At 37.4% G+C, this 26,074-nt stretch overlaps 1 protein-coding gene across 1 annotated transcript; it reads right to left on the bottom strand.

Moving 5' to 3' along the window:
* Positions 1-205: 205 nt before the first annotated feature.
* MCUR1 (mitochondrial calcium uniporter regulator 1) lies at positions 206-23,528 on the bottom strand. Its single transcript, XM_090269795.1, has 9 exons — positions 23,015-23,528; positions 12,175-12,294; positions 9,018-9,121; positions 8,414-8,515; positions 7,443-7,484; positions 6,333-6,404; positions 2,787-2,840; positions 1,097-1,211; positions 206-282 (listed from the first exon to the last, which is right to left on the bottom strand). Exons 1-9 carry the CDS (start codon positions 23,439-23,441, stop codon positions 227-229), a joined length of 1,092 nt encoding a protein of 363 aa, XP_090125921.1. The 5' UTR covers positions 23,442-23,528; the 3' UTR covers positions 206-226.
* Between the last annotated feature and the right edge of the window lie 2,546 nt (positions 23,529-26,074).

Genomic DNA, 26,074 nt, shown 5'->3' with positions numbered 1-26,074 from the left:
CCACCACCACTCAGCATTGTAAAGTCAACTGAACAGAAAAGACGAAAGGAGCAATTATGAAATTCCTGACTTCTCTGCCTTGGTTATAGGTCCATAATTTGTATAAAATAAATAATATGCATTGAATGAAAATCAGGGTTAAAAGTTGAAATGGGAGGAAAAAAAAGCAAAACAATCTGGTACTCTTAAGGCAAAACAGTGGAGATGTCTTTAAATAGACACTTTATTATATCCATAGACGATAAAATCCCAGAGCTACTGTTAGGCATGTAAATACAGATCCTGTAAGAAAAAAAATAATTGAGCACAGTATTAGTTATATTAACAGTTACTTGAGAGAACATTTTTTTATTAAGAAAACATAGACAGACCTATCTACCAAGGGGGGAAAAAAAACTAAGAAACTTGTTCACCGATCTGCCACATCCATGAAACACCTGTCCCTAAAAAAACCCTCCATAGCTTGAAATCATCATCTACAAAGTACAATGTATCCAATATTCAAGAAAACTTTTCAATAAAAGTTTAGAATCACAAAAAGTCTGTGATTACAAAGTATATGTATACGTCCTACACAGGGAAATACCCTTTATTAACCATTTTATAAGCAAAATTTCACTTCTAAATACTATAAAATATTGATTAACCCAAAATACTAAATTTGAGTTAAAATAATGGCTAATTTTTGTGTGTGTATGTGCATGAATCTTTATTCCCTTGTTTGGCTCAAAACTTGCAAATAACTCCTTACAAGCAGAAAGATAAAAACTCAAAAGCCTTTCATTCTATCCATAAAATATTCCCTGTCTTGAATTTCACTTAAACATTTTTTAAAATAACTACAGTTCAAGGATAGCATCTTAAGAAATTTAAGATTCCATTGACTGTAAAGTACATCATTTTATTTCCTTCTAAGAAAAATATTGCCCATTATAATATGATACTCTATTGGGAATTATAAGATGCTTACCCATTTCAAAGTTATTAAATTATGAAAAAATATATTAGAACCAATGAAATACAATGGAATCACTTATTTTATAGATTTTATTTATTTTTTCAGCTTGTTTTAAGTACTGACATACAAACAGCTTACCTGCTAAATATTTAATATTATCAAGCTTGTGCGACTCGAGCATGGTTTTGAGGCCAGCAACCTCAGTGTCTATCTTCCTGTCCGTCTGGGTGACAGCCCGATCTTGCTGGGCATACTTTTAAAACAAAGAGGTTCACAGCATTAAAACACTTGGGGTATACCATCTCCTCTGCTGTTAGTCCTGAGAGTTCCTTCCCAACAGGGTGCAGTCAAGGGGAACGGGGGTAAGATCAAGGAGACTTGGGCTTCAGTCTTAGTTCTACTATCCTCATGCTATGTTACATTGGTCAGGGCCTTTAATATATTTAGGCCTGTTTCCTTCTGTTTGAAAAAAGAAAAAAAAACCCATTAGCTCTACCTCTACACATATGAGAATCACCTATGATAATCTATGTAAAAAAGAAAAAGCTTTTGTACATTATAGATTACTCTACAAGTAAGATTAACGTTATGCAGCCAGTCTGTTCTCAACGGCAATAAATGTGTCCTAGTCTCCTCTTAATGAAAGGGATATACAAAAATACTCCTAAAAAATGAACAGAATCTTCAATAATCTAAAAGCAACAGTGGCCACCTTGACACAATTTCTATTCACATTTTTAAGTTTTCTTCTTTTATAGTTCAAACACCAAGTGATTTGTCATGATGAGGCTTGGCTATATCAGAGGCCTATCTGTGTTCTTTCCCAAATATAATGCAGTGAAATTAGATACATAATTACCCCCAAAGGGTGGTGAGTTTGGCTGATGTTATAAAGGGGTTGTTATATTTCGTTAATGCATTAAAGCACTGGAGATGCTTCACTAAATATTCTAAAGCAAGTAAGTAGTTCCCTATGGCTAGCAATTCAGGTAATGAATAAGAAAATAAATTCCTGGATGAACAGAACAGTATCCCAGAGGCATATTCCAATATTCTTTCATAGGTTTCAGAGGTCCCAAGTATTACAGGATGGAAAAGAAGTAAATGCATATCATAAGTTAAAAATATAATTTAAAAATCTATGTCCATTCCTGGTTATTCTTCAATCACTAAGATTTTAACTTTTATTAAGATAGCCAAGTATTTGGTTAAGTGCAAAAAAAATCCTATGATACTCCACTTCCAGGTATATATACATGTACTCAAAATACAAGGACTCCAATGTTCATAGCAGCATTATTCATAATAGCCACGAGGTGGAAGCAACCCGACTGTCTAGAAAGGATAATCAAAATGTGGCATATCCATACAACTGAATATTGTTCAGCTTTAAAAAGCACAGAAATTCTGACACATGCCACAACACAGATGAACCTTGAGGACTTTATGCTAAGTGAACTAAGCCAGTCACAAAAGGACAAATATTGTATGATTCCACTTACACGAGGTACCCAGAGTAGTCAAATTCATAGACAGAAAGTACAATGAGGGTGGCCAGGGGCGGAGGGGAGAAGGAAATGGGGAGTTACTAGTTAATGGTGATGGCTGTATGATAATGTGAATGTACTTAAGGACACTAGACTATACACTTTAAAAAATGGTTAAAATGGTAACATTTATGTTTATTTTACTACAATTAAAAAACATCCTTATAACACTAAGCCTGCATATATTTTCCTATAACACACCACTACAAATAATAGCAATCATGCATAGGATGAAGCAGAGATGAATAAAATGACCAAGAAAAGTCAGTCTCATTTCTTACCAATGCCACCATTTCTGTCCTCATTTCCAGCAGCTTCCTTTCATTTAATGAATACTGAAACAAACATGTCACATAGGTCAGATTCTGATTTATTTCTTTCTCTTCCTCCTCCTTTTCTAGTCTTAAACATTCTGGTCTCACTACCTCTAAGAATATGTAACACTGGAAATTGTCTCCAAATTGCCTCCAGAATAAAGTAGCCTACTTGACCCTCTTCTTTAGATCTGTTTTTGTTGTTGTTGTTGTTTGTTTTTTTAGGTTTCTTATTTACATTCATTCATTGCTGTAATATCTGGATTCCCTTTGGTCACCCTTCACCTTCCTCTCTGCTATGTTCTTCTCTTCTCATCTCTTCGCTGATGTCTCTCAGTCCCTCCCACTACTCAGCATTCTCAGGAACAATTTAAATGGATGCTGAGTCACACCCTTTTTGGCTTTGACAGGAAAGAGCTAAAAAAGTGGGAAATAATTCCATGTAGTAGATATCCCATCACAATTACAAACAAAACCGGAGGCTCAGACAAAAGATAGGAAAGGTATAAAATTGGGAAAAAATAGTTTCAAGGAATATTATTCTGTGATATGGATGTCGCCTTGTGATTATTAAACAATGTTATTACAAGAAATACAGTATCTCATCTTATTTAACTTAAAACAAACAAACAAACAAATTCACCTGGGCATAGCCACAATCCAGTGTTACTAAAGGAACTAACTAGTTCTACCCAGAATTAAAATGATATCTTGCTTTTGGCTATATTATAATGTCTGCGCAAAGATTTGGTGAATTTTGTTGACACTGAGACTAAAGTCAGACATATCTCATATCTCCTCAGTAATGAGTATTAGGATTTAACTGAACAAATGCAAATCTACAATGTAAGTGAAAAAATTAAAATTTTTTCACCAGATTAATATTGTTATAGGAGAAAATAATGCTTTTGAAGTACCTAGAAACTTTATAACTATAAAAATTTCCCCTGGGTGTACCAGGGGGTAGAGTATAAAAACAGCATAGCTTGTAAATTTAAAAAGAAGAAGAAAAAGCCCCCAAACCCCAAACCCAGACTTTGGTCATAGGACCAAAAGAATGCTCACTCATCTCTGGTCTTTAAATGCCAGGGCCTTAGATGAGGAGAGAGCTATGCATCTGACTACCACCAGAGGGCAGAGGGGAACTGGATTTTCTTCACACTTTTAAAGTCAGGCCTTCAGTAAATCAATACTGATTGAGACGCAAGAGAAACAAAAAGCCCACATCTTGATATTGCCATAATTTTTAAAGTAAGTTCCATCTTCCTGCATCCCAAAACAGTTTATAGGCCATAGTACTTTTGAAACCGGCTGTAAATATCACCACAGTTAATGTAAAATGGCACAATATCACAACTTTATTAAACAAGGATATGAGAGGGTTAAATAACTCATCTTCATCAACGCATGTTAAACGCATGCTAGTTGAATAACAATATGCTATTGTCTTGCACTTCAAAGTAATCTAAGTTTAGGATTACCAAGAACAACTTCTCAGCTAGAGCAGTAAATCACATAAATCCACTGGCTTTAATCCACACTCACATCCCCTACTTCCCAATCTTCTAGGTACTCCTTTCTAGCATGGTTAAAAATAGGCATCTTCTTAAATCAAGTGAATTCAGAATGTTTGCTAAATTCACAAACCATAAGGACAAAGGTAACTAAGAGAGTCTCTCCTCTTCTAGATACAATACTAGTCACATGCTAGTGATCACTAAATATTTTAGTGATCCTAAGGGATTTAATCTTTATGTCTGAAAAGTGTGTTTTAAGACTAGAAAGACAGGTTACATGAACACGATAATTATTTGGTATAACAAAACTCAGCTTAACTCTTGAAATCCAGAGGCAGTAAAAAAATATAGTGAAGTACTTGTCTGAGTTTAGGTATTAGTTTCATTTATCACTGTAGCACATTTTGGTTAAAAGCAAATTGCGAAAAATGAGAAAACAATGAACAATTGTGAGCATTCAGTTTCTGCAGTGTATCCAGTTCTGTGTTAGTGAAAAATGCTTTATACACCCTATTTCACATTATGCTAAAAAAAAAAAAAAAAAAAAAAAAAAGGCATCTGCCAAATATTATCAAATTAAAATAAAGCCTGAAGAATATAGATAGGTTAAAAATCAGAGGTAACCCAACACATAAAGAGTAAAACATACAACTTATTGTATTGTACCCCATATCCACAGCAGCATTTACTATAACCAAGGCATGGAAGCAACCAAAAAGTCCACGAATGGATGAATAAATCAAGAAAATTTGAGATATATCCTTGTATAATATATAGATCTTTTTTATTCTGCCCTAAAAAGAAGAAAATATTGCCATTGTGACAACACAGATGAACCTTGGGAGCATCATGCTAAGTGAAATAAGTCAGACAGAGAGATACATATTGTATGATCTCACTTACATGTAGAATCTAAAAAAACAAGGGACCTCAGGAGCTCACAGATACTGAGAACAGATAGATGGTTGCCAGAGGCAAGGGATGGAGGGTAAGCAAAACTGGGTGAAGTGGGTCAAAAGGTACAAATATATAGTTAAAATATGAATAGGTACTGAGGATATAATGTGTCACATGGCAACTATAATAATATTGTACTGTATATTAGAAAGTTGCTGAGAGAGTAAATATTTAAAATTCTTATCATAAGAAAAAAATTCCTTAACTATATAATATGGTGATGGATATTAACTGAACTTATTGTGGTGATCATTCTGTATCACAAATATAAAATCATAATGTTGTACTCTGAAACTAATATATTGTTAATTACAATTCAATTTAAAAATGTTACTATGAAAGCCAAGGGGAAAAAATTGTATTTATATGCATTATCTTTGGAAAACAAGGGCAACAGAGCTGTATTTCCAGTGCATGACCCCACAGTTATTGCACAGGTATATATCTGCTTCAGCTTATTTACGACCTACACTTTGTGATATCTTTTTGGTAACAAATATGCAGCACTACTTTTCCTAACTAAAAGTTTCAATTTAATCATTTAGAATTTGCATTTCAAAATAATGCAGTAAAGTCATTAAGATAACTCATTTTAAGAAAAAAAAATATGGAGATATTTTTTAAATCTTGAATTTCGGTATAGAATTTAATATTACTTCATATTAATAACTTAATATTATTCAAATTAGATTATCAACTTAACTTTTGTAAAATCAGAACCTGTGGAGGTTTAAGTCAGTATGAATAGACCAAGATTGCATTTAATTTCTTTATTAATGTCTAAGTGATACATAATTTAGTATCTCTGAAACAAAAAAAGACCCAAACTTATTTGACCAAGATTTTAATTTTACTTATGAAAGCATCTAATTTAAGTGCTAATCTAAAATATAATTAAGATTAAGAAAAATTGTGTGTAAAAATGATATACAGGTAAATATTTAACAGTACTTGTGAACTGTATATAAACTCAGACTTGACCAAGCATTACATTCAGCAAATAATTTAATTCATACTGTTTTTAATAAAGAAAACATACCAATTCTTTTACTCTGCTTTTTTCTAGATTGAAGTCTAATTTGGAGTCTGTTCGGACTTTGACCACTTCATCCTAGAAGGAGGGCAAACAATGAAGAAAGAAAGAAATCCAGAGTAAGAAATCCAAACCCGCTGAGGATGTGACACCTGAGAAAGCTGCTTCCACTGCTTCCAGCCGTCACCCCAGGCAGGATGGGAGCTCACAGAGCTGGGAATTAGTGATACTGGAGACAGCCCTGCCTTGATCTTTCCCAGTTATGTACACAAATAATTCCCTTGTATGCTTAAATTAGCAGAGTTGATTACTGTTGGTTTTAATCTCAAGATTCTCAAGATTTTACCCTTGTGGAATTTATGATTAAAGCTGTTTCTTAGACAACTTTGGAAAGCAGAGATGGACTCGAATAAGTAAAATATTACACTCTTGTTTAGATAAAGCCTTCTTCCTGACATGCATCAAAAGCTTTCCTTCTTTCACATCAATATCCTTGCCACTTAAAAAAATCAAACAACTGCCCTGGCCACTGTGACTCAGTTGGAGCATCGTCCCATAAACCCAAAAGGTTGTGAGTTCGATTTCCAATCAGGGCACATGCCTAAATTGCAGGTTCGGTCCCTGGTTGGAAAACATAAGAGAGACAACAAACCGATGTTTCTCCCTCACATAGATATTTCTCTCCCTCTCACTCTCCCTCCCTTCCCCTCTCAAAAATAAATAAATAAATAAATAAATAATTTAAAAATAAAAAATAAAATAAAATAAAATAAACAATTGGCACAGTGAGCATTTAAAAAACATACGTAATTCTCTAAAGACAGTCTCTCCTAAGAGAATATAAGGGTTCCATGTGGCTACTTCAGAGAACTTTTTATAAAAGTATTTAATTCCTCTTAGAACACAATTTTCTTAATGAATTTGGTTACAGACATCAATAATTTATTCACTGGCTATGTTCTTAGCTAAATCTTCCAATGTGAACTTTTGAGACATATTACACAAATATTTAACATAGAATAAAGTGTTTTAAGACCATATAAAGTATTTTTGACTTTATATTTATTAAGTTTATATAATTACAAACAAGCAAGGAAACAGGAATGAGGATCTTACCATTATTTGTTGTTTTAATCGATGTAGTTCAAGTTTTACTTTCTAAAAACACATGAAAAAGAAACAAGTCAAGGATATGTTTAGAAGGTTAGAAGAAAAATATAGAACTTGGTAATAAACAAATATTAGAACATATATATATGCACAAGTTCTTCCCATATTAAACGCAAAGTTGACTACGTTCAGAATACACCTTAACTGCATAGTCTCAGGAGGAAAAGCGATTACCTGTCATGCCAGGCTGGTACAAATTTTTTTTTAACATACAGATTTGCATTCAGAGACCTTGCTTTCTTTAGTATCTCCTTTTACTTTTAATTAAATACCCTGAAACAGATGACTTCAAGGACAACTCTGAGAGTTTCATATTCTACCTTTTTCTAGCAAAAGAAAACAACAAAAAAAACAACAACAACACCTTTTCTAGGTTTCTTAAAACACTAAGACTAATATAAACAATTAATAAATGAACTTCCTTTAGGGACTTGAATAGGCTTGAAAACACAAGGCAGATGCAAAGATAGCACTTATGTAAATACTGATCCCATATATCACACTTTAAGAAACTAAGGGGTATTTTACAGCAACATTTATTTGTAAACACTAACATATGTCAGATCTAATATACATCACAGTAATGTGGCATGTTCATATGACACCATAGGCAATGGAAAAGAACAACCTACTGCTACAAGACACATGTACGAGCCCATCAGTTGAAGTTCTAGATGCGGCACAACTAGTCAATGGTGATATAACCCAAGACAGTGGTCTCCGCTGTGGGAGGAGTGGCTAGAAGGCACGTAAGCAGGACTTCTAGGGTGCCGGCCATCTTGTACTTCTCGCTCTGACTGGTAGTATATACTTTATGAAGATTCATCAAGATGTACACTTACTTGTGCACTTTTGTGAATGACATATGTCTCAATGTCTGAATATAAAGCATTTTATAAGTGGCTGTACAGTTTTACCTCATTTTCAGCTCTGAGTGCTGAAAATTCACTCTTCTCCAAAATAATCATATCTTTTTTCACATTAGCGATCTGAGACATTATCTGCTGAAGAGTGATCTCCTAGGAAAAGAAAAAGAAAACATATAACCTAGTCTAGTGTAGAAAGTACTCCTCCTTCAGTTTCTACCTGGCATCATCTTAATGAGAAACTACAAGGAAAGAGGTTCAGCAAGGTCACCCTCTGTTCCAAAATGCGAAAAGGAAAAGAATAACAACTCAAGCCCAGTATTACCAACAATGGAATCACAGTAAACAGGGTGGCAGTCTGAGGACCAGTGGCTCAGAAACACACCCCTGTAATTCTGGCTACATGTCCATTTATTCAAGTACGGTGGACTGAAACTGTCGGTTTTCAAGCACAGTTGAGTTTTCAAGCATAATGATTCTACAAGAGTTCACTAAATATCTTTGAATACTTTTTATGCCACTGTAATAATTTGCCTCTCAACTGTGGTTAAAATTTCTACACACTTTTCAACAGAACATTATCCAAAAATATATATTACAAATGACACCCTTCCTTTAGATCTCAAATTCACAACAGTACCCTGACAAAGCTAACCTGTTGTATCTTGGTGACCATGTCTTTGTAGACGATATCCATGTTGGCCTCCGTGATCTTGACCAATGAAGATACAATGATTTCTGCTTGCTGAGTAGTAAACCCTAAGCAAATACACAAAGACAATTATACTCAGGAGAATCTAGTTGTAAAAAAAAAAAAAATTCCTACATAGAAAGGGAGAAAACAAACATAGACATTAAAGTAAATGTCTGAATTTAGAAGCAGGCAAAAGCTTATGGGAGGAGGAAGAGGAGACCAGTCACAGGCTATGATGTGTCTGTCACTCTGGACAAGTATGACACACCTGAGTTTGTTTCTTCATGCAACATGAGCAGTTGGGCTAACTTCTCTCTAATGTCCTTCCTAGCTGTCAAAAATCATGTTTTCAGAGAATATCTAATAACATAGGGGACGCCTGCCATGCAGGGTCAAGTGGAAAAAAGCAAGACTCAACATTACAGATACAATTTACCACTTCTGTGATTTAACAAAGATTCTAGATAATTTTTATTTTCTTCAATGAATGTGACTTCCTCCATTATAAAATGTATGTATTAGCAACAAATAATTTAGTAAGTAGAAAAGCTCACTTATTTTATATCCAGCATAAATCAGTCAAATTACTGACTACGGAAATAGTAATTTAGCTGTTTAGTTAATGTTCAAAGACAGTTCATTTTAAAATCAGTTCTTTTGGTTTTCTCCTCCACAATTCTCTTTAGTCACTAATGCTGTGGGCCCAAACAGGAAAAAACAAATTCTTTCATACTCAATAAATGATATTGAATTGAATGACATAAAAATTCAATTGATCAGTATTACTGTTTTTGACAACTTTAGATAGTAATTTATATTTCACATTGGAAATTCTAATAAAATGCTTAAAACCAAGTCCCTGGAAAGTAATTCTTTCTATTAAATATGTCCATCTGTAAGAATTTCAGAAGAATCTATTGATTCCTGTCATTAATGGTACATTTGTTTGAATAAAGTTTTAGCTGGTATAATCTGTATGAGATTAAGCATGAGACTGTAATTTTAAAAAAACAAGACAGTTTTAAAGGAGACAAAAAAACCTTCAAAGACCTACTCCCTTCACTTCATTCAAAACCCTTTAATTTTCAATGTGTAGGTCATGCACATCTAGAAAAAATCACCCAAAAGGTTGCCCACCAAAATGTTAATATTATGTAGACTTCGAATATTGGGATTCAGAATAGTTATTCATGTTTTTTTCTATCTTCCTAATTTCTAAAAGAAGTACATGTCTTTTGCAATTTTTAAAACTTTAAGTTCATAGTTAAACAATGATATTTGGCAGTTATATAGAAAAGTAAAATAGAGACTGGAAAGGAACTTACACTGATAATAAAATAAACTCCAAAGCCTTAAAATTTAACAAGCACCTGTGGAAGATGAAAGGGGACAAGGAAAAGCCGAAGCCTGCAAACCTGCTGAGTTACCAGATACAAATTATTTTTTTGTAGGAATGAGAGAACAAAACCCATCAGGGTTAGTGAGATTATAGACATATAGGAAATTTCATTAATCAGGAGACATAACTGAAGAAAAAAAGGATAAAAGGGACTATTCCTTGATGGGTTCTTTCTGACCGTACCCTAACCCAGACAACTTGCACATACGTCATTGATCCCAGGACCTTCATACCCTCGTAACACTCCAGTGGGGTCCTCACATCACTGGTCTTGAAATATGCAAGTAGTCATGGGTCAAGGTTTGAAATCAAGAAAAGCAGGAAGTATATATACCAAAACATCATATTTTAAACATATACAATTTTATTTATAGGTATAAATAAATAAATAAATGTTTAAAGGAGGAAAGGGAATATGAATTGCACCTCTCGTTAGGAAGAAGGATTGGTGGCCATCCAGAGCCCACTGCAGCTACCTTGCCAATGTTACACTTAACAAAATTAATGATGCTCCCTTAATACCATCAAACACCAAGTGGGTGTTGAAATGCCCCACTGTCTCTAATATTTCTATTTTGAACACAAACACACAGGCCCACCAAGAAGAAAGAAGAGGAAAAAACGTAGGAAGACTTCTGATTTATCAAGATATTTTAGATGGCCCTCTTCTCACTTCCACTTTTCTTTTTAGACCAATAAAATAAGTTTTTGGTGAAAAAGGACTACTAGTTCAAGTCTGAGAAGAAAAGCTTGTAAAAATTATATAGCATTTGACAGTTTTTCCAAAGTGCATTAAATAACATTATTTCATTTAATATTCAAAAGGCTCTTTGGAATTCTCATCATGCTCATGCTACCAATGAGGAAATGGAAACTGAGGATGAAAGGACTGCCTAGGCTGGAACTCAGCAAAGCTTGAACCCAGAGTCTCTAACTCCCCCACAGGAGCACAGGATTTATTTCATCTCCTTGACCTGGGGCATGTTTGCACATCTACAGAGGGTAGCTTTTCAGATACGATCTTGCACAACTGGATAAATAACTACACAATGAAGTATAAACACAGATATATTTATTTCCAAGACATAGCCTATGATATGTTAAGATTCTGATTTTGAGATCTGTGTCACAATATAGAGAATGATAAGTAGTGTATTTGTCTAGATAAGGTGAAATATGAGAATATTATCTATATACAAAGTACACTTTCAACAAATGTCATATATGTCAGAGCAATCTTTTATATTAATGAATGAATAGCAATAAGGGAAAATGTTAGTCTGAATATTTTTTAAAAAGAACACAATGACATGATATTATCAATAACTGCTGCTCAGCAATACTTTAACTTCATAAAAATTATAAAAGCACACAAGATGCACAATAAAACTATCACTTCTGTGCTTCAGTAGTCATAAGAACCACTCCTGAGTTTTGCTGACTTGTGCTTAGATTCTCATCTTTAACACTATATTTCTAACGTGATATTAAAAGAACACACTTCATGTGGACAAAATGTGTGAGAAAAATCTCTATTGTATTGATGAAGTAGAAATGTCCTTCAACAAAAAATGAAGACTTAAAAAATGGAGACTGACCAAAAAATTACCTGGAGACTTAAAGTCAAAGACAAATATGAGAAATTAGATGAAATCATAAGGGAAGTAATAATTCACTGTGCTCTTCTATGGCACTGAATGACCAAAGATTAGGGATTACCATTTTCTTCGAGTAAACACACTAAGGCATGGGTGTCAAAGTAGAGCTTCCTACTCCCAGAAGAGGTGAAGTCCTGGTGTCTGCGCTCCAGTTGTGGGCACCCAGAGGAGAGGCTTAGCTCTAGAAGGGAAAGGATAATCAAGTTCAAAACGGGACCTAATGGTAAGCAAAAGCAACTCAGCAACAGGAACAAATCAGGCATACCTCCCAAGTCCTTTTTTTTTAAAAAAACAACAGCTTTATGGAGCTCTAATTCACATACTACACAACCCACTCATTTCCAGAGTACAATTTGTTTGTTTTTCATATATTTCCAGAGCTGTGCAAGCATCCCCACAATCAACCTTAGAATGCTGTCATCATTCCCAAAAGAAACCAAACTCCCTAGGCCTCCACTCCCAGGCAACCACTGATGTACTTTCTGTCTCTATGGAGTTGCCTCCTCTGGGCACTGGAGGTGAATAGAATGTAAGATACGTGGTATTCTGTAACTGGTTTCTGTCACCTAGCACGATGTTTTCAAGATTCATCTACCTTGTAGTAAGTATATGTAGCACCTTATTTCTTTTTATTGCCAAATACTATTCCATTGTATAAATATACCGATTTTATTTAACCTATTCATTAGTTGAGGACACTTGGGTCTTTTCCTCCTTGGCTATTATGAATAATGCTACTGTAAATATTATGTATAAGCTTTTGTGTAAACGTGTTTTCAATTCTCTTGGGTAAAAACCTAGGAGTGGAACTGCTGCACTACAGGGTAACTTTATGTTTAACTTTACGAGGTTATGTCAGACTGCTTTCCAAGGTGGCTATGCCATTTTACATTCCCAACATTAGTGCATGAGGGTTCACTTTCTCCACATCCTCAACATTCATTATTATCTTTTTTATTATAAGTACCGTACTGGGTGTAAAGTGGTATCTCACGGTAGTTTTGATGTGCATTTCCCAGATGGCTAATGATGCTGAGTACCTTTCCATCTGCTTATTGGACATTTGTATATCTTCTCTGGAGAGATATCTATTCAGACCCTTTGCCTATTAAAAAAGGGGGGGGGGTATCTTTTTATTACTGAGTTGTAAGACTCTATATTTTAGTACAAGTTCCATAATATATATATGATTTCAAGTATTCTGTGATTTGTCTTTCACTTTCTCAACAGTGCCTTTTGAAGCACAAAAGTTTTTAATTATAATGAAGCTCAATTTATTTTTTTTGTTCCTTGTGCTTTTGGTGTCATATTTAAGAAACTACTGGCTAAAACAAGTACACAAAGACTTACACCTGTGTTTTCTTCTAATTATTTTAGTTTTAGCTCTTACATTTAAATCTTTGATCCATTTGAGTTAATTTTTGTACATATTGTGAGATGGGGGTTCAACTTCATTCTTTTGAAAGATATGGATGATGCCCAGTTGTCCCAGCACCATTTTCTCCCTTAAATTGCCTTGTAACTCTTGTCAAAAATCAATGGACTATAATGTAAGGGTTTATCACTGGGTCTTCCATTCTATTCCACTGATCTATATGGCTGTTCTTATGCCAGTGCCATATTATCTTGATTACTGTGTAGTAAGTTTTGACATCAGGAAGTGAGTCCTCCAACTCTTTTCAAGATTGGTTTTGACTATTCTGAGTCCCTTGCATTTCCATACGAATTTTAGGGTCAGCTTGTCAATTTCTACAAAGAAGTCACCAGTAACTTTGATAGAAACTGTGTTAAATCTGTAGATCAATTGGAGGTAGTACCGCCATCTTTACAATATTAAAGTCTTCCAACCCATGAACAATGGGGATGCCTTTCCATTTATTTACATCTTTAATTTCTCTAATAATGTTATGTAGGTTTCAGAGTATAAATTTTATATTGTTAAATTTATCCTTAAGTATTTTATTCTTTTTTATGCTACTATAAAGGGAATCATTGTTTAATTTTTCAGATTGTTCATTGCTAGTGTATAGAAATAGAATTTTTGTGTATTTAAAAAAATACATTTAAAATGACAACAAACTCACAACTATCAACAACTGAATCTAAAAAATAAAAACAAAATCCAACTAAGCAAACCAGAATAGGAAGAGAATCATAGGTATTGGGATCATTTGGAGGGTTATCAGCTGGGAGGGGGGAAAGGGGAGGGTGAGAAATGGGGAAATGGTGCAGGGACTCAAAAGCATAATCGGTTGGTACAAAATAGACGGGGATGTTAAGAATAATATAGGAAAGGTTGAAGCCAAAGAACTTACATACATGACCCACGGACATGAACTAAGAGGGGTGGGATTGCTGGAGGGAAGGGGGGTACTGGGCAGAGGGGAGCGAAGGGGAAAAAAAAATCAGAAGTACTGTAACAACGTAATCAGTAAAGTATACTTAAAAAAATACATTTAGTATATTTATCTTGTATCCTGCTGAACTTGTTTATTACCTCTAATAGTTTTTTAGTGAATCCCTTAGAATTTTCTGTATACAAGGTCATCACCTGTGAACAGTGGTGGTTTTACTCCTTCCTTTACAATCTGGATGCTTTTTCAGTTTCTTCCCTAACTGCCCTGATTAGAACTTCTAGTACAGTGTTGAATGTAAGGATGAGAGCAGACATCCCTTACTCCTGACTTTAGAGCAGGGGTCCCCAACCTCCAGGCAGCAGACAGGTACCGGTCTGGGCCCATTAGGCACCGGGCACACAGCAGGAAGTGAGCTTCAATGTAATGCACTTGAATCATTCCGAAACCATCTCTCCCCCTCCCTGCTGCCTCCCTCAGCGCTGTTTGTGGAAAAATTGTCTTTCATGAAACTAGTCCCTGGTCCCAAAAACATTGGGGGCCACTGTGTTAGAGGGAAAACATTCTGTCTTTTCCCATTAAGTATATTAGCTGTGGGTTTTCACAGAGGCCCCTTTATCTACCTGGCAGAGAGAGAGAGAGAGAGAGAGAGAGAGAGAGAGAGAGACAGAGAGAGACAGAGACAGAGACAGAGACAAAGAGTTAAATCATGAAGGGGTATTGAATTTTGTCAAATTCTTTTTCTTTGTCTTTTGAGATGATCATGTGGTTTCTCTCCTTTATTTTGTTAATATGCTACATTACATAAATTGATTTTCAGATCTTAAATGAACCTGGTATTCCTGGGACAAAATCCTGTCCGATCATGGTGTACAGTCCTTTTCATATACTGCAAGATTTGATTTGCTAGTATTTTTTAGAGGATTTTTGTGTCCTTATTTATAAGAGATTGATCTGTCACTTTTCTTTCCTTGTGATGTCTTTGCAAAAGCCTATTTTTAGAGAGATGAATTTAACAATTTGTACATTACCATTTTTTATGAATTTCTATGCACTTAGCCACAGATCCAACCCATTTTGTAAATTTATTTCAAGGTTCTCATTTGATGGAGATAGCATAGCAATGGTTTCCCGGCTTTTGTATTTCATGAACCACAATACTAGTTTTTTAAAAAATGGAACAATTATAATGTCAATTTGTAATTTATCAAGAAAGGACATTTAAACATAATAGCTCCTTACTATTACAGTCATACTAAAAAAAGAGAAAAGAGACATTTTGATAGCAAAGGGGGAAAAAATGAGATGGACAACATAAAATAAAAACCTTTCATTTAAATGTAATAAACACAGCTACATCCAAATTTTGCTACATATTTGTGCTTACTTTTCAACAATGCCAGATGTTGTAGAAGAGATTAACAGTCATCTACTAACTCAAAGGTCAAAGGTTTTCTCAACAGGTCTCCTAAATGACCAGAAAGATACTTCAGCTTATCAACTTCTACTCTTAATACCTCACCCCTACACACTCTAAAAGAAACTGCAAAGTAAAGACATGGCATGGACAGGACCCCACAGATCTGATTCTGCTCTGTAAAGCCTAGAGCAGTAGTTCTCAACTTACTGGCTACCTGGAAAGAATAGGTTGTGTGGTCACACAAGATCAAGAGATCCAATAATCACTCTGTAATACATACTGTAGACAGACAAAATATGAAATGCAACAACTATTGTCTGTATGTGTGTTTAATGGTTAAAAAATGGCCCTTAGATTCAAAGAAACACTAGCCTATATTATAAAGTTTTTGGCAGGGCATACAAAGCCTTTTCCAATTTGGCCCACATTCACCTAAGTTATTCTGTTTTCTGAACTTTCATTCTTTGGTATTCCATCCTTAATCCTGGTTTGCCCCCCTTTCTCAAATGGTGAATTTTAAGCATCCTCTTTAACCCTCTTCATTTAATTTGACAACTTCCTAAGCACTCATTACATTCTGGTTATGGTTATATAATTTATGGCTCTCTCTACCCACTCCGCCCAGGTCAGGGAGCAGCCTTTATTGCTCTTATCTGTGTTCTCAGTCCAGTACAGGTGGCTCTATCATAGCACTTATTTCCATATCTGTATCCTCTATTAGTCTACGATCCCCAAGAGGAGCCAATCTTAGTCATTTTTGTATTGTTAGCATCTAGCAGAGGGCCTGCCATTCTGAAGGACTAAATATTAAAAACAAAAATTCAATTGTATGATTTCTAAGCTATGAATCATAAGACTGTCTAGAAAGAAAATCTGATCAGCTTCTTTCTCCTCTTAACATATTGTCTCCCCTTTTTACATAAATGTGTACTTTTTTATTCTTTTTAGTATATTTTATCATTACACTTGTCCCACTTTTTCCCCCTTTCCCCCCATACACCCCTTACCCTTATTCCTTCCAGCTATCCCCCACTTAGTTCATTTCAATGGGTCACGCAGATAAGTTCCTTGGCATCTCCATTTCTTATACTATTCTTTAACATCCCCCTACCTATTTTGTGCTTACCAATTATGCTTTTTAATCCCTGCACCTTTCCCCCCATTTTCCCCTTCCCCCTCCCAGCTGATAACCCTCCAAATGATTTCCATATCTATGATTCTGTTCCTATTCTGGTTGTTTCCTTCTTTTTTTGTTTTTAGATTCAGTTGTTGATAGTTGTGAATTTGTTGTCATTTTACTTTTATTACTTTAAAAAATTTTTTATTTATTTGTTTATTTGTAGAGAGGGGAAAGGAGAAAGAGAGGGAGAGAAACATCAGTGTGTGGTTGCCTCTCACTCACGCCCTCAACTGGAGACCTGACGTGCAACCTAGTCATGTGCCCTGACTGGGAATCAAACCAGCAACACTTGGCTCGCAGGCCAACGCTCAATCCACTAAGCCATAGCAGCCAGGGTGTTGTCATTTTAATGTTCATAGTTTTGACCTTTTTTTTCTTAAATAAGTTCCTTTAACATTTCATGTAATAATGGCTTGGTGATGATGAACTCCTTTAGCTTTACCTTTTCTGGGAAGCACCTTATCTGCCCTTCCATTCTAAATGATAGCTTTGCTGGATAAAGTAATCTTGGTTGTAGGTCCTTGCTTTTCATCACTTTGAATACTTCTTGCCAGTTCCTTCTTGCCTGCAAAGTTTCTTCTGAGAAATCAGCTGATAGTCTTATGGGTACTCCTTTTCTCTTGCTGCTTTTAAGATTCTCTCTTTGTCTTTAACCTTTGGCATCTCAATTATGATGTGTCTTGGTGTGGTCCTCTTTGGATCCAACTTGTTTGAGACTCTCTGTGCTTCCTGGACTTCTATGTCTGTTTCCTTCACCAAATTAGGGAAGTTTTCCTCCATTATTTTTTCAAATAAGTTTTCAATTTCTTGCTCATCCTCTTCTTCTTCTGGCATCCCTATGATTTGGATGTTGGCACGTTTGGAAATGTCCAAGTGTCTTCTTATACTATACTCATTCTTTTGAATGTTTGTTTCTTCTTTCTGTTCTGGTTGACTGTTTATTTCTTATGTTCCAAATCGTTGATTTGAACCCTGGTTTTCTTCCCTTCACTCTTAGTTCCCTATAGATTTTTCTTTATTTCACTTAGTTTAGCCTTCATTTCTTCTTTTATGTTGTTGCCATTCTCAATGAGTTGAGAATCCTGATCAGCAGTGTTTTGAACTCTGCATCTGATAGGTTGGCTTTCTCTGTTTGGTTTAGTTATTTTTCTGGGGTTTTGTTCTGTTCTTTTATTTGGGCTGTATTTCTTTGTCTCCTCAATCTGGCAGCTGCCCTGTGTTTGATTCTGTGTACTAGGTAGAGCTGCTCTGACTCCTTGTAAAAGGCACCTGTAAATTATGTGGGGTGGAGCCTTAGGTAATTGCTTGGATGGGGCAATGTGCTTGGCTACTTTGTGGCTCTGTGTGGGAGGAGGGCTCAAGAGGAGACTGTGGTGTTGCCTGGCTTCTTGGGGTTTGCCTGGTGCTCGCACCATTTCCAATCACTTCACCCACTCCCTGTATGCGACTGGCACCCTTCCGGCTGTTGCCCTGGTGTTGAATCCAGAGTGGGTGGGTTTGCCTACATTTAAAAAAATAATAATTTATTTATTTGCTTGTTTATTTATTTATTTTTAGAGAGAGGGGAAAGGAGAAAGAGAGGGAGAGAAACATCAGTGTGTGGTTGCCTCTCACTCTCGCCCCCAACTGTGGACCTGACGTGCAACCCAGTCATGTGTCCTGACTGGGAATCGAACCAGCGACACTTGGTTTGCAGGCCGACACTCAATCCACTGAGCCACAGCAGCCAGGGCTGGTTTGCTTACATTTTAAGACTGTGCGGTCCCTTTAAGCAAGGTTTTTTGAAAATCTGGCAGTTTCTTTTGCTGCCCCAACCTCCACTTGTTTTTACAGCTAGAAGTTATGGGAGTTTATCTTTCCAGTGTTGGAACTACAGGCTGTGTGGTCTGGTCTGGTCCTGGGACTGCTCACTCCCAAGGTGTCCCTCCTGATTTTTATCTACCACACATGAAAGTGGGGCTGTCCGTGCCTGATCTGCTGCTGCTCTTCCCCCACCCTACCCGTCTGGATGAATGTGGCTTCTTTAAATCCTTGATTGCTGGACTTCCATGCAGTTCGATTTTCTGAAAGTTCTGGGTGTTATTTGTTTTGAGATTTAGTTGGAATTTCGTTTTGTGGTTGCATGAGGAGGCAAAGTGGGTCTACCTATGCCTCCATCCTGAACGGAAGTCTTTTTTTTTTCAAGGAGATGTGGAAAATCACACAGTAGCTCTGCAGTTTCACTCAAAAGTGACACCTACCACTTCTAGTCACATTTCATTGGCCAAAGCAAGTCATAAAGGTCTGGAAGGAGAATCCCAAACATTTGATGAACAGCTCAAGGTTACCCCTTTTCTTAGTCACCTGTATCAACAGACCCCACCCTGCTTTAATGCTCTTCATTGCACTTCCCCTTATCAGATATTATATTTACTTGTTTATTGTTTGCCTTCTCCCCCTAGAATCTAAGCCAGTGGCTCTCAACCTTCCTAATGCTGCGACCCTTTAATACAGTTCCTCATGTTGTGGTGACCCCCAACCATAAAATTATTTTTGTTGCTACTTCATAACTGTAATTTTGCTACTGTTATGAATCATAATATAAATATCTGGTATGCAGGATGTATTTTCATTGTTACAAATTGAACATAATTAAAGCACAGTCATTAATCACAAAAACAATAGGTAATTATATATGTTTTCTGATGGTCTTAGGTGGACCCCTGTGAAAGAGTCATTCGACCCCCAAAGGGGTCGCGACCCACAGGTTGAAAATCACTGATCTAAGCTCTGCCAGGTCAGGGTGTGTCTGGTTTTGTTCACTACTATATCTGCAGCACTTAGAACACTCCTTGGCATATAACAGGTATAGTATTCCCTCACTTATCACGGGCATTACGTTCTAGACCCCTCCACAATAAGTGAAAATCTGCGAAGTAGGAACCTTACATTTATTTTAGTATTTATATATATTTTGTTTTATAAACCCTTCCCGCACACTTATAAACCATTCCCAGTCCCTTAACTTTTTCCACACTTTTATAAACACTACTTATGTTCTTAAACATATTCTACACTCTTAAACCTACGTACCTTTAACAACATATGTATAAAGTATCACAAAATCCCGCAATACAGCAAAAAATCCGCGATAAATTAAATGTAATATTTTTAAAAATCCCGCAATACAGTGAGGCCACAATAAGTGAACCGCGATGTAGAGAGGGACTACTGTACTCAAAACTTGTAGTCACATGGCTCAATAGTAATGTGAATAGTTAATATCTAAAGGTGCTTACCATGTGCCTGATACTGTGCTAAAGGATGTTCATGCAGTAACTCATTTGATCCTCAGCTCAATCCTATCGGGGGATGTAGGTCTTATTATGACCCTCATTTTCTATACAAGGAAAATAAGGCTCAGAGAAGTTGAGACACTTGCCCCAGGTCACAATGCCAGTTAGTAGGCACAGCGAGCCTCTTAACCTCTGTTAGGCCCTGCTGGGCCCAGCCACTTGTGATTATGGGTCAGAGTCATAATGTCTAGGTACTGGCTACTGAGTGTCCGCCATCTGTGAAGTCAAGGCCTGGGAGCATGTTCAGAAGACAGAGTAACAATGGCAAAAATATTAAGAGTATCATCAATTACTAGGTGGCAGATACTGTGCTAAGGGAAGTATATTTTATTATATGCTTACAAAAATCATAGGAACAGCAAGTGTTGCTCTTTACCTATACTCTTCCCTTTTCACATAAATGACTACCTCTTTTTTCATTCTTTATCTCTAGTTCTGAGACAAAAAAAAAATTCCCTGAGGAGACCCTTAATGTCTGCTGACACAGAACAGACCTAGCTCTAGAAACATTATAGGTGAGTGAATTAATAAATGCCCCTCTCAAGGGGCTCTCTGTTGGCCACCCACCTATCTTAGAATTGTGCTGGACTGTGCCATGGGTTAGGAATCCTGAAAACATTTGAGTCTAGAGCTGGCTTATGAAGAGTGACAGGCTTAGTCTAATCCCAGATTCCTTCTTTCTAGTAACAAAATAATCATTCCTATGATTTAAAACAAAATACCACACACATAAAACAAAATATCAATACTTTTTAGGCAAGAGCTAATTTCAATTTAGAAACTGCAGATTTTTCCCCCAAAAAATTCATCGGAGTTTATTTCAATTGCAAGCTTATTTCATAGAAATATTGCCATCTGAGAAGTGGAGAAAAGGGCTGGCCACCTCCCACTTGGCCCTCCAACCCCTGCTGACAGAGGGTGAATGCCAGTTTGCCTTCTATCAAAGGGCCTGAGGATGCAGCAATACTCTGACATTCAGAACACCTCTGACTCACTTTTCTTTCTTTATTGTGACAACAAAATGCTCAAAAACTATAAATTCCTACTAATAACCAGGAAGCAAGTAAACTGAGCTATGTTAAAGTGTAATATGAAATTCTCCTTTGGGGGACCTTCAATATATCAAAAGGATATTAAAAACACAGAAGAAGCCCAAAGTTAGCCCTGACCAGAGGAGGGTATCAAGCACAAATTTCCTATTTGTAACATCCTTAAGTCTAAGTAGCCCTACTTAGAACCTTCAGCACTAAGCAAACTACTAGGCTGAAAATAAAGGAACAAAACTCTCATTTGTTGATGGTTAATGGGTACACAATTCCTTAACTATCTTGGCTGTGTTTCCCCATATTTATGAATCCATACACACTCAGTAAAGAACGACATCATTTGAGACTAATCCAACTGTAAAACCTTGTGGATACAATGTCAGAAAACTGATGAGAAAGAACACTCTTCCCTTTGACCCATAATCTTAAATTCTGAGGAAAATAAATCACAAGTTTTCAGCTTGTCAAAAAAGAGCACCAAAAGGCAAAGTACAGAAATAAGTTCTAAGCCATCTCCAACTCTTAATTACTGCAGGACACTGACAGAGTTCACTGTCAGCTTTGTTCACTGTTGCTCTACCAATCAGTTTCTCCCCCAGCCAAAGGTATTCTTAAACTTTAGACACAGCCCACAGTTACTGGGCATTTCTGTTGCGAAAAAAGGAAAAGCTACCAGAGTGGTAGACTGGTCACTGATGGAAAAGTATACTCCCAAAGTTATATTTTTGCCAGGTTTGCTAATAATTACTCAAGATGAAATTTTTATCAACAATTTGCTATGTAGTAAATTGAGCCTTTTTAGATTTCCTTAATCTCATGTAGGGCAGTGACTGCCCTGGCCCTCTTTGAGTAGTCAAAGGTCACCTTCTCAATGAAACCTATTCTGCCATTAAACTCGTAACTGGAGGCCCACCTCACTTCCAAACTTCTATTCTTTCCTATAGTATTTGTCTGGTTATGTATATATAAATATTATGTATGCACATGTAAATGGTATATGTATACAAAAATTGTATCTATATCTATCTGAACATATATGTATATCATCTCCTTTGCTAGACTTAAGCTCCAAGAAGGAAAATATTTTGTTGACTGATAGGTCCCAAATATATAGCAAAGTGCCAGGCACAGAGTAGGCGCTAGTGCTTAATAAATGAATTAACGAATCCATCTGAGTTTAAAATTAATTTATAAAACAATCCCTTCATTTCCCTGAGCTCCACTTTTCACACTTGCAAGCCTCCTGCACACCTTTCACCGAGTCGGGACAATGTGAGTACATGTACGTGTGCAACAGCTCAATGCCCTAGCACGCACCACCCTCCCCAAATCCCATTTCAATTTTGCGCCAAAACCTTTGTGCCGGCATTCCGAGTAATTCAGATAATCTTAGCTGACCAACACCAGGATACGGCGGACCAAAAGGGCGGGGCCAGACAGACCTTCGTCCCCACGCCCCAGGGGAAGCCTGATGACCTCTAGTGACCTCTGGGTCTCCCCGCCTCCCCGCCCCGCTGCCCTAGCTCCGCGAGGCGAGACCCCTTACTTCCGACCGCCTGATCTTACCTCTCCTCGAGGAAGCGAGGGCGGGCACCCAGGCGTGGCACAGGTGGAGGGGGCGGGCAGCACCAGCGACACGCGGGGCGGGGCCCGGCCGGCACCTCCATGAGCCGGCTCGCCCGGCTAGGGGAGCCGAGGTCCCCGGGCGCGAGCGCTCCCAGTCTCCTAGTGGTCGGCGCTGGGTGGTGGCGGCCAGGCGTGGAGAGGGCACCAGCACCAGCAGGAGCAGCGCGGAGGCACGGGAAGCGCCGCGGGCCGCCGGGGCACGGGGGCCCAGAGCCCCTCGACCTTCCGGGAGCGCAGACAGGCAGCGGCGCGCCGGAACGCCGCAGCAGCCTAGGCTTCCGCGGTGGCTAGCAAGTAAGAAGAGCAGAAGCCTCCGGCGGTCCAGCGGGCGCTTCGGCCCCTCTCCCGAGACGGATCTACAGTCCATCCCCGAGGCTGTCACTGGCCCGGGAGCGCGCTCATGGCGCCCGCGCGCAGCACCGATTACGCGCGGCCCCCGCCCGAACCCGACGGCAGGAGGTGTGCCCCAGCGCCGGCCCGCCCTTTCCAGCAAGGTGGGCGGGGCTCCCGGCCCGCGCCAGGGACGGAGCGGGGCGGGGCGCGTCTCAGACTCCGCGAGAGAGGCGAGTCCACCGGTTTCCGCCCCACCCCCTCCGCCCCCACCCCGCCCCGGTTCCCAACCCTCAGTAAGGCCAAGGGGTGGAGTGGGGAGGGGCTGCGGGCGTTCCCGGAACTACAGTGAGCTCGTGCTGCCATGATTTATTTGCGTGTTCTTTACACCGGTGTCCTTATAGAGAAATTTATGACCCTGGCGCCCTTCGAACTTCGGTAAAAAGTCCCGGGATGCACCACCAGGCTGCCCTCGATTTTACTATCCCCTTCTGAAGTCCTCCAGAGTATGGCGCTCGGGTGCATTTTAAGGAATTATTAACAGGGCCAACGGAAGGACCCCTCGTAGTCAAAACATTTAAAAGCTAAATTTTCAGAGCTTTTGTTTCCGGATTAGTGCACCATAGAAATGAGAAAATCTCAATATGGAAATTTAAAACGCGGGACAGGAATGTTGAATGAGAAATAAAAGGTTATCTGCTTTGAATGCCTGTTGCACGTATCTCAGTTACCGGCCCGCTGTGTGAACTCAATAGAATGAATGAATGACATGCACAAGGTACTAGTTTAAGAGATAAAGAAAAATGAAATTGTACTTGTCTTCCAGAAGTTGTTTTCTTATATACCCACATGTGTACACACATACATGATGGAAGAAGAGAGCTACCAAGTGCTGGTAAGATAGAAGAGACCTCATACGGTTATGGAAGGGATGAAAGCGGCTATCAAATGATAAAGAATTAAAAATATTAAGGTGCAAGTAGACACTTTCATAAAAGTTAGTAGGAAGTATACATTTGTCAAACTGGTAAGAAAAGCATTTTAACGCGTCAACAGCCTATTGTGTTCATAAGTTTTGCTCAAGTCTCCCAACTCTGAAAGTTTAACCTAAGGGAATGATCCAAAATATTAAAAATACATTATGTTGGAACATAGGGACTTGCCATTTTTATAGGTCGAAATGTTGAAGATTGGTAATTTCATATGGATCAATGTAATATATACACAAAGATTTATTGTATTATAATTTATAATTGTGAAAAAGTGGAAAAAACTAATGTCCAACATTAGAGGAATGGTTTAATAAACTATGGCACTAACTTTACTTAATAAAAGCACTTTGTACAATAACTTTTTAAAGTTGAAGTATAATTTGCATATAGTAAAAATCTTCAATCTTACTTCAATTTGATGACTTTTAAGTTCTATGTACTCATGTGTGAGAAACGCTCACAATAAAAACTGGGACACAGGACTTGAGCAGTAAAGCGAGGCCTTTATTCACGAGTCTGCAGAGCTGGGCGCACCCTCAGCCAGGAGAATGTGCGCACCAAGTAGACAAAGGAGACTGGTTTTATAGTCTTGGCTTCCCCACCCTGAAATTGCCACCCTACAGTGATTATCTTTTCCACCCTAAAGTTACCACTCTAAAGTGATTATTTTCTCCACCCTAAAATTGCCACCCGAAAGTGAGAGCGATTAGCTTCCCCTCCCTAACGCAACTAGTTTCCCCTCCCCCTCCTTCTTCCCCGTTTCTCCATGACCAGATACTCCCGAGTTACAATCTAAAGGGTTCATCTAAATGCCCCTATTGTGATTTGTGAATATGCTAATGCTGTCAGCTCCCCTCTCAAAGATCCTTTAATTACATTTGCCCTTAAGACCCTTTAATTACATTTGCCCTTTGTTACTAATGACTTTTTACTGGTTTGGGAGTCACTATGACCTTGTTTCTTACACATGTAACCACCACCTAAACAAGATATAGAACATGTTCATCATTCCACAGAAGTGCCTTTGTGCTCCTTTCCAGTTTTTTAGATAAATCCTCTCCCCCCAAATAACCATTTTCTGATTTCAATCACCACAGATTAGTTTTATCTGTTTTTGAACTTCATATAGATGGTATCATACAATAAGGAATGCCTTCCGTTTGACTTCCTCCTGCCTTGTACTTGTCAATATAATATCTGTGAGATAAATTTATAGTGTTGCATCAGGAATTAGTACCTTTTAATTCTCGAGTAGGGTTTCATTGTATACCTATTCCACGACTTAGTTATCCATTTTTCTATTAATGGCATTTGGATTCCAGTTTTGGTTATTATGAATAAGAATGTTATGAACACTTTTCTGTGGGTCTTGATGTGGTCATATGTTAGTTATCCCTTGTATGGTTGTATTGTGAGTAATAACTAAAAATTTTGAGTATCATTGCTAATCCAAACAATCTGAGAACTTTTATTACCTTTTATTAATTAAAAGATTTTCTACCATCTGTGAAAATTCACTTTTTACATAGTACAAAATTTTTAATGGTTTTATAATATAAAATATATAATAGATAAGTATATACATATTTTATATATAAGAATGTATACTTATTTGTATGTATAATAAATATACATAAATATTTATATAATATGTATTATATAAAGGGATCACCAATTT

This window comes from Furipterus horrens, unplaced genomic scaffold (assembly GCF_987537825.1).
Source record: "Furipterus horrens unplaced genomic scaffold, mFurHor1.1.pri manual_scaffold_3, whole genome shotgun sequence".
Lineage (NCBI taxonomy): Eukaryota > Metazoa > Chordata > Mammalia > Chiroptera > Furipteridae > Furipterus > Furipterus horrens.
Note: the sequence above shows the minus strand (reverse complement) of the source record. Positions and strands in the feature narration are given on the sequence as shown.

Coding starts and splice junctions, on each gene's coding strand:
- MCUR1 (XM_090269795.1), bottom strand. CDS start 23,441: ATGGACTGTAGATCCGTCTCGGGAGAGGGGCCGAAGCGCCCGCTGGAC. Junction 8,516..9,017: donor TGGTCACCAAGATACAACAG/GTTAGCTTTGTC, acceptor TTCTTTTCCTAG/GAGATCACTCTTCAGCAGAT. Junction 1,212..2,786: donor GGACAGAAATGGTGGCATTG/GTAAGAAATGAG, acceptor TTGTTTTAAAAG/TATGCCCAGCAAGATCGGGC.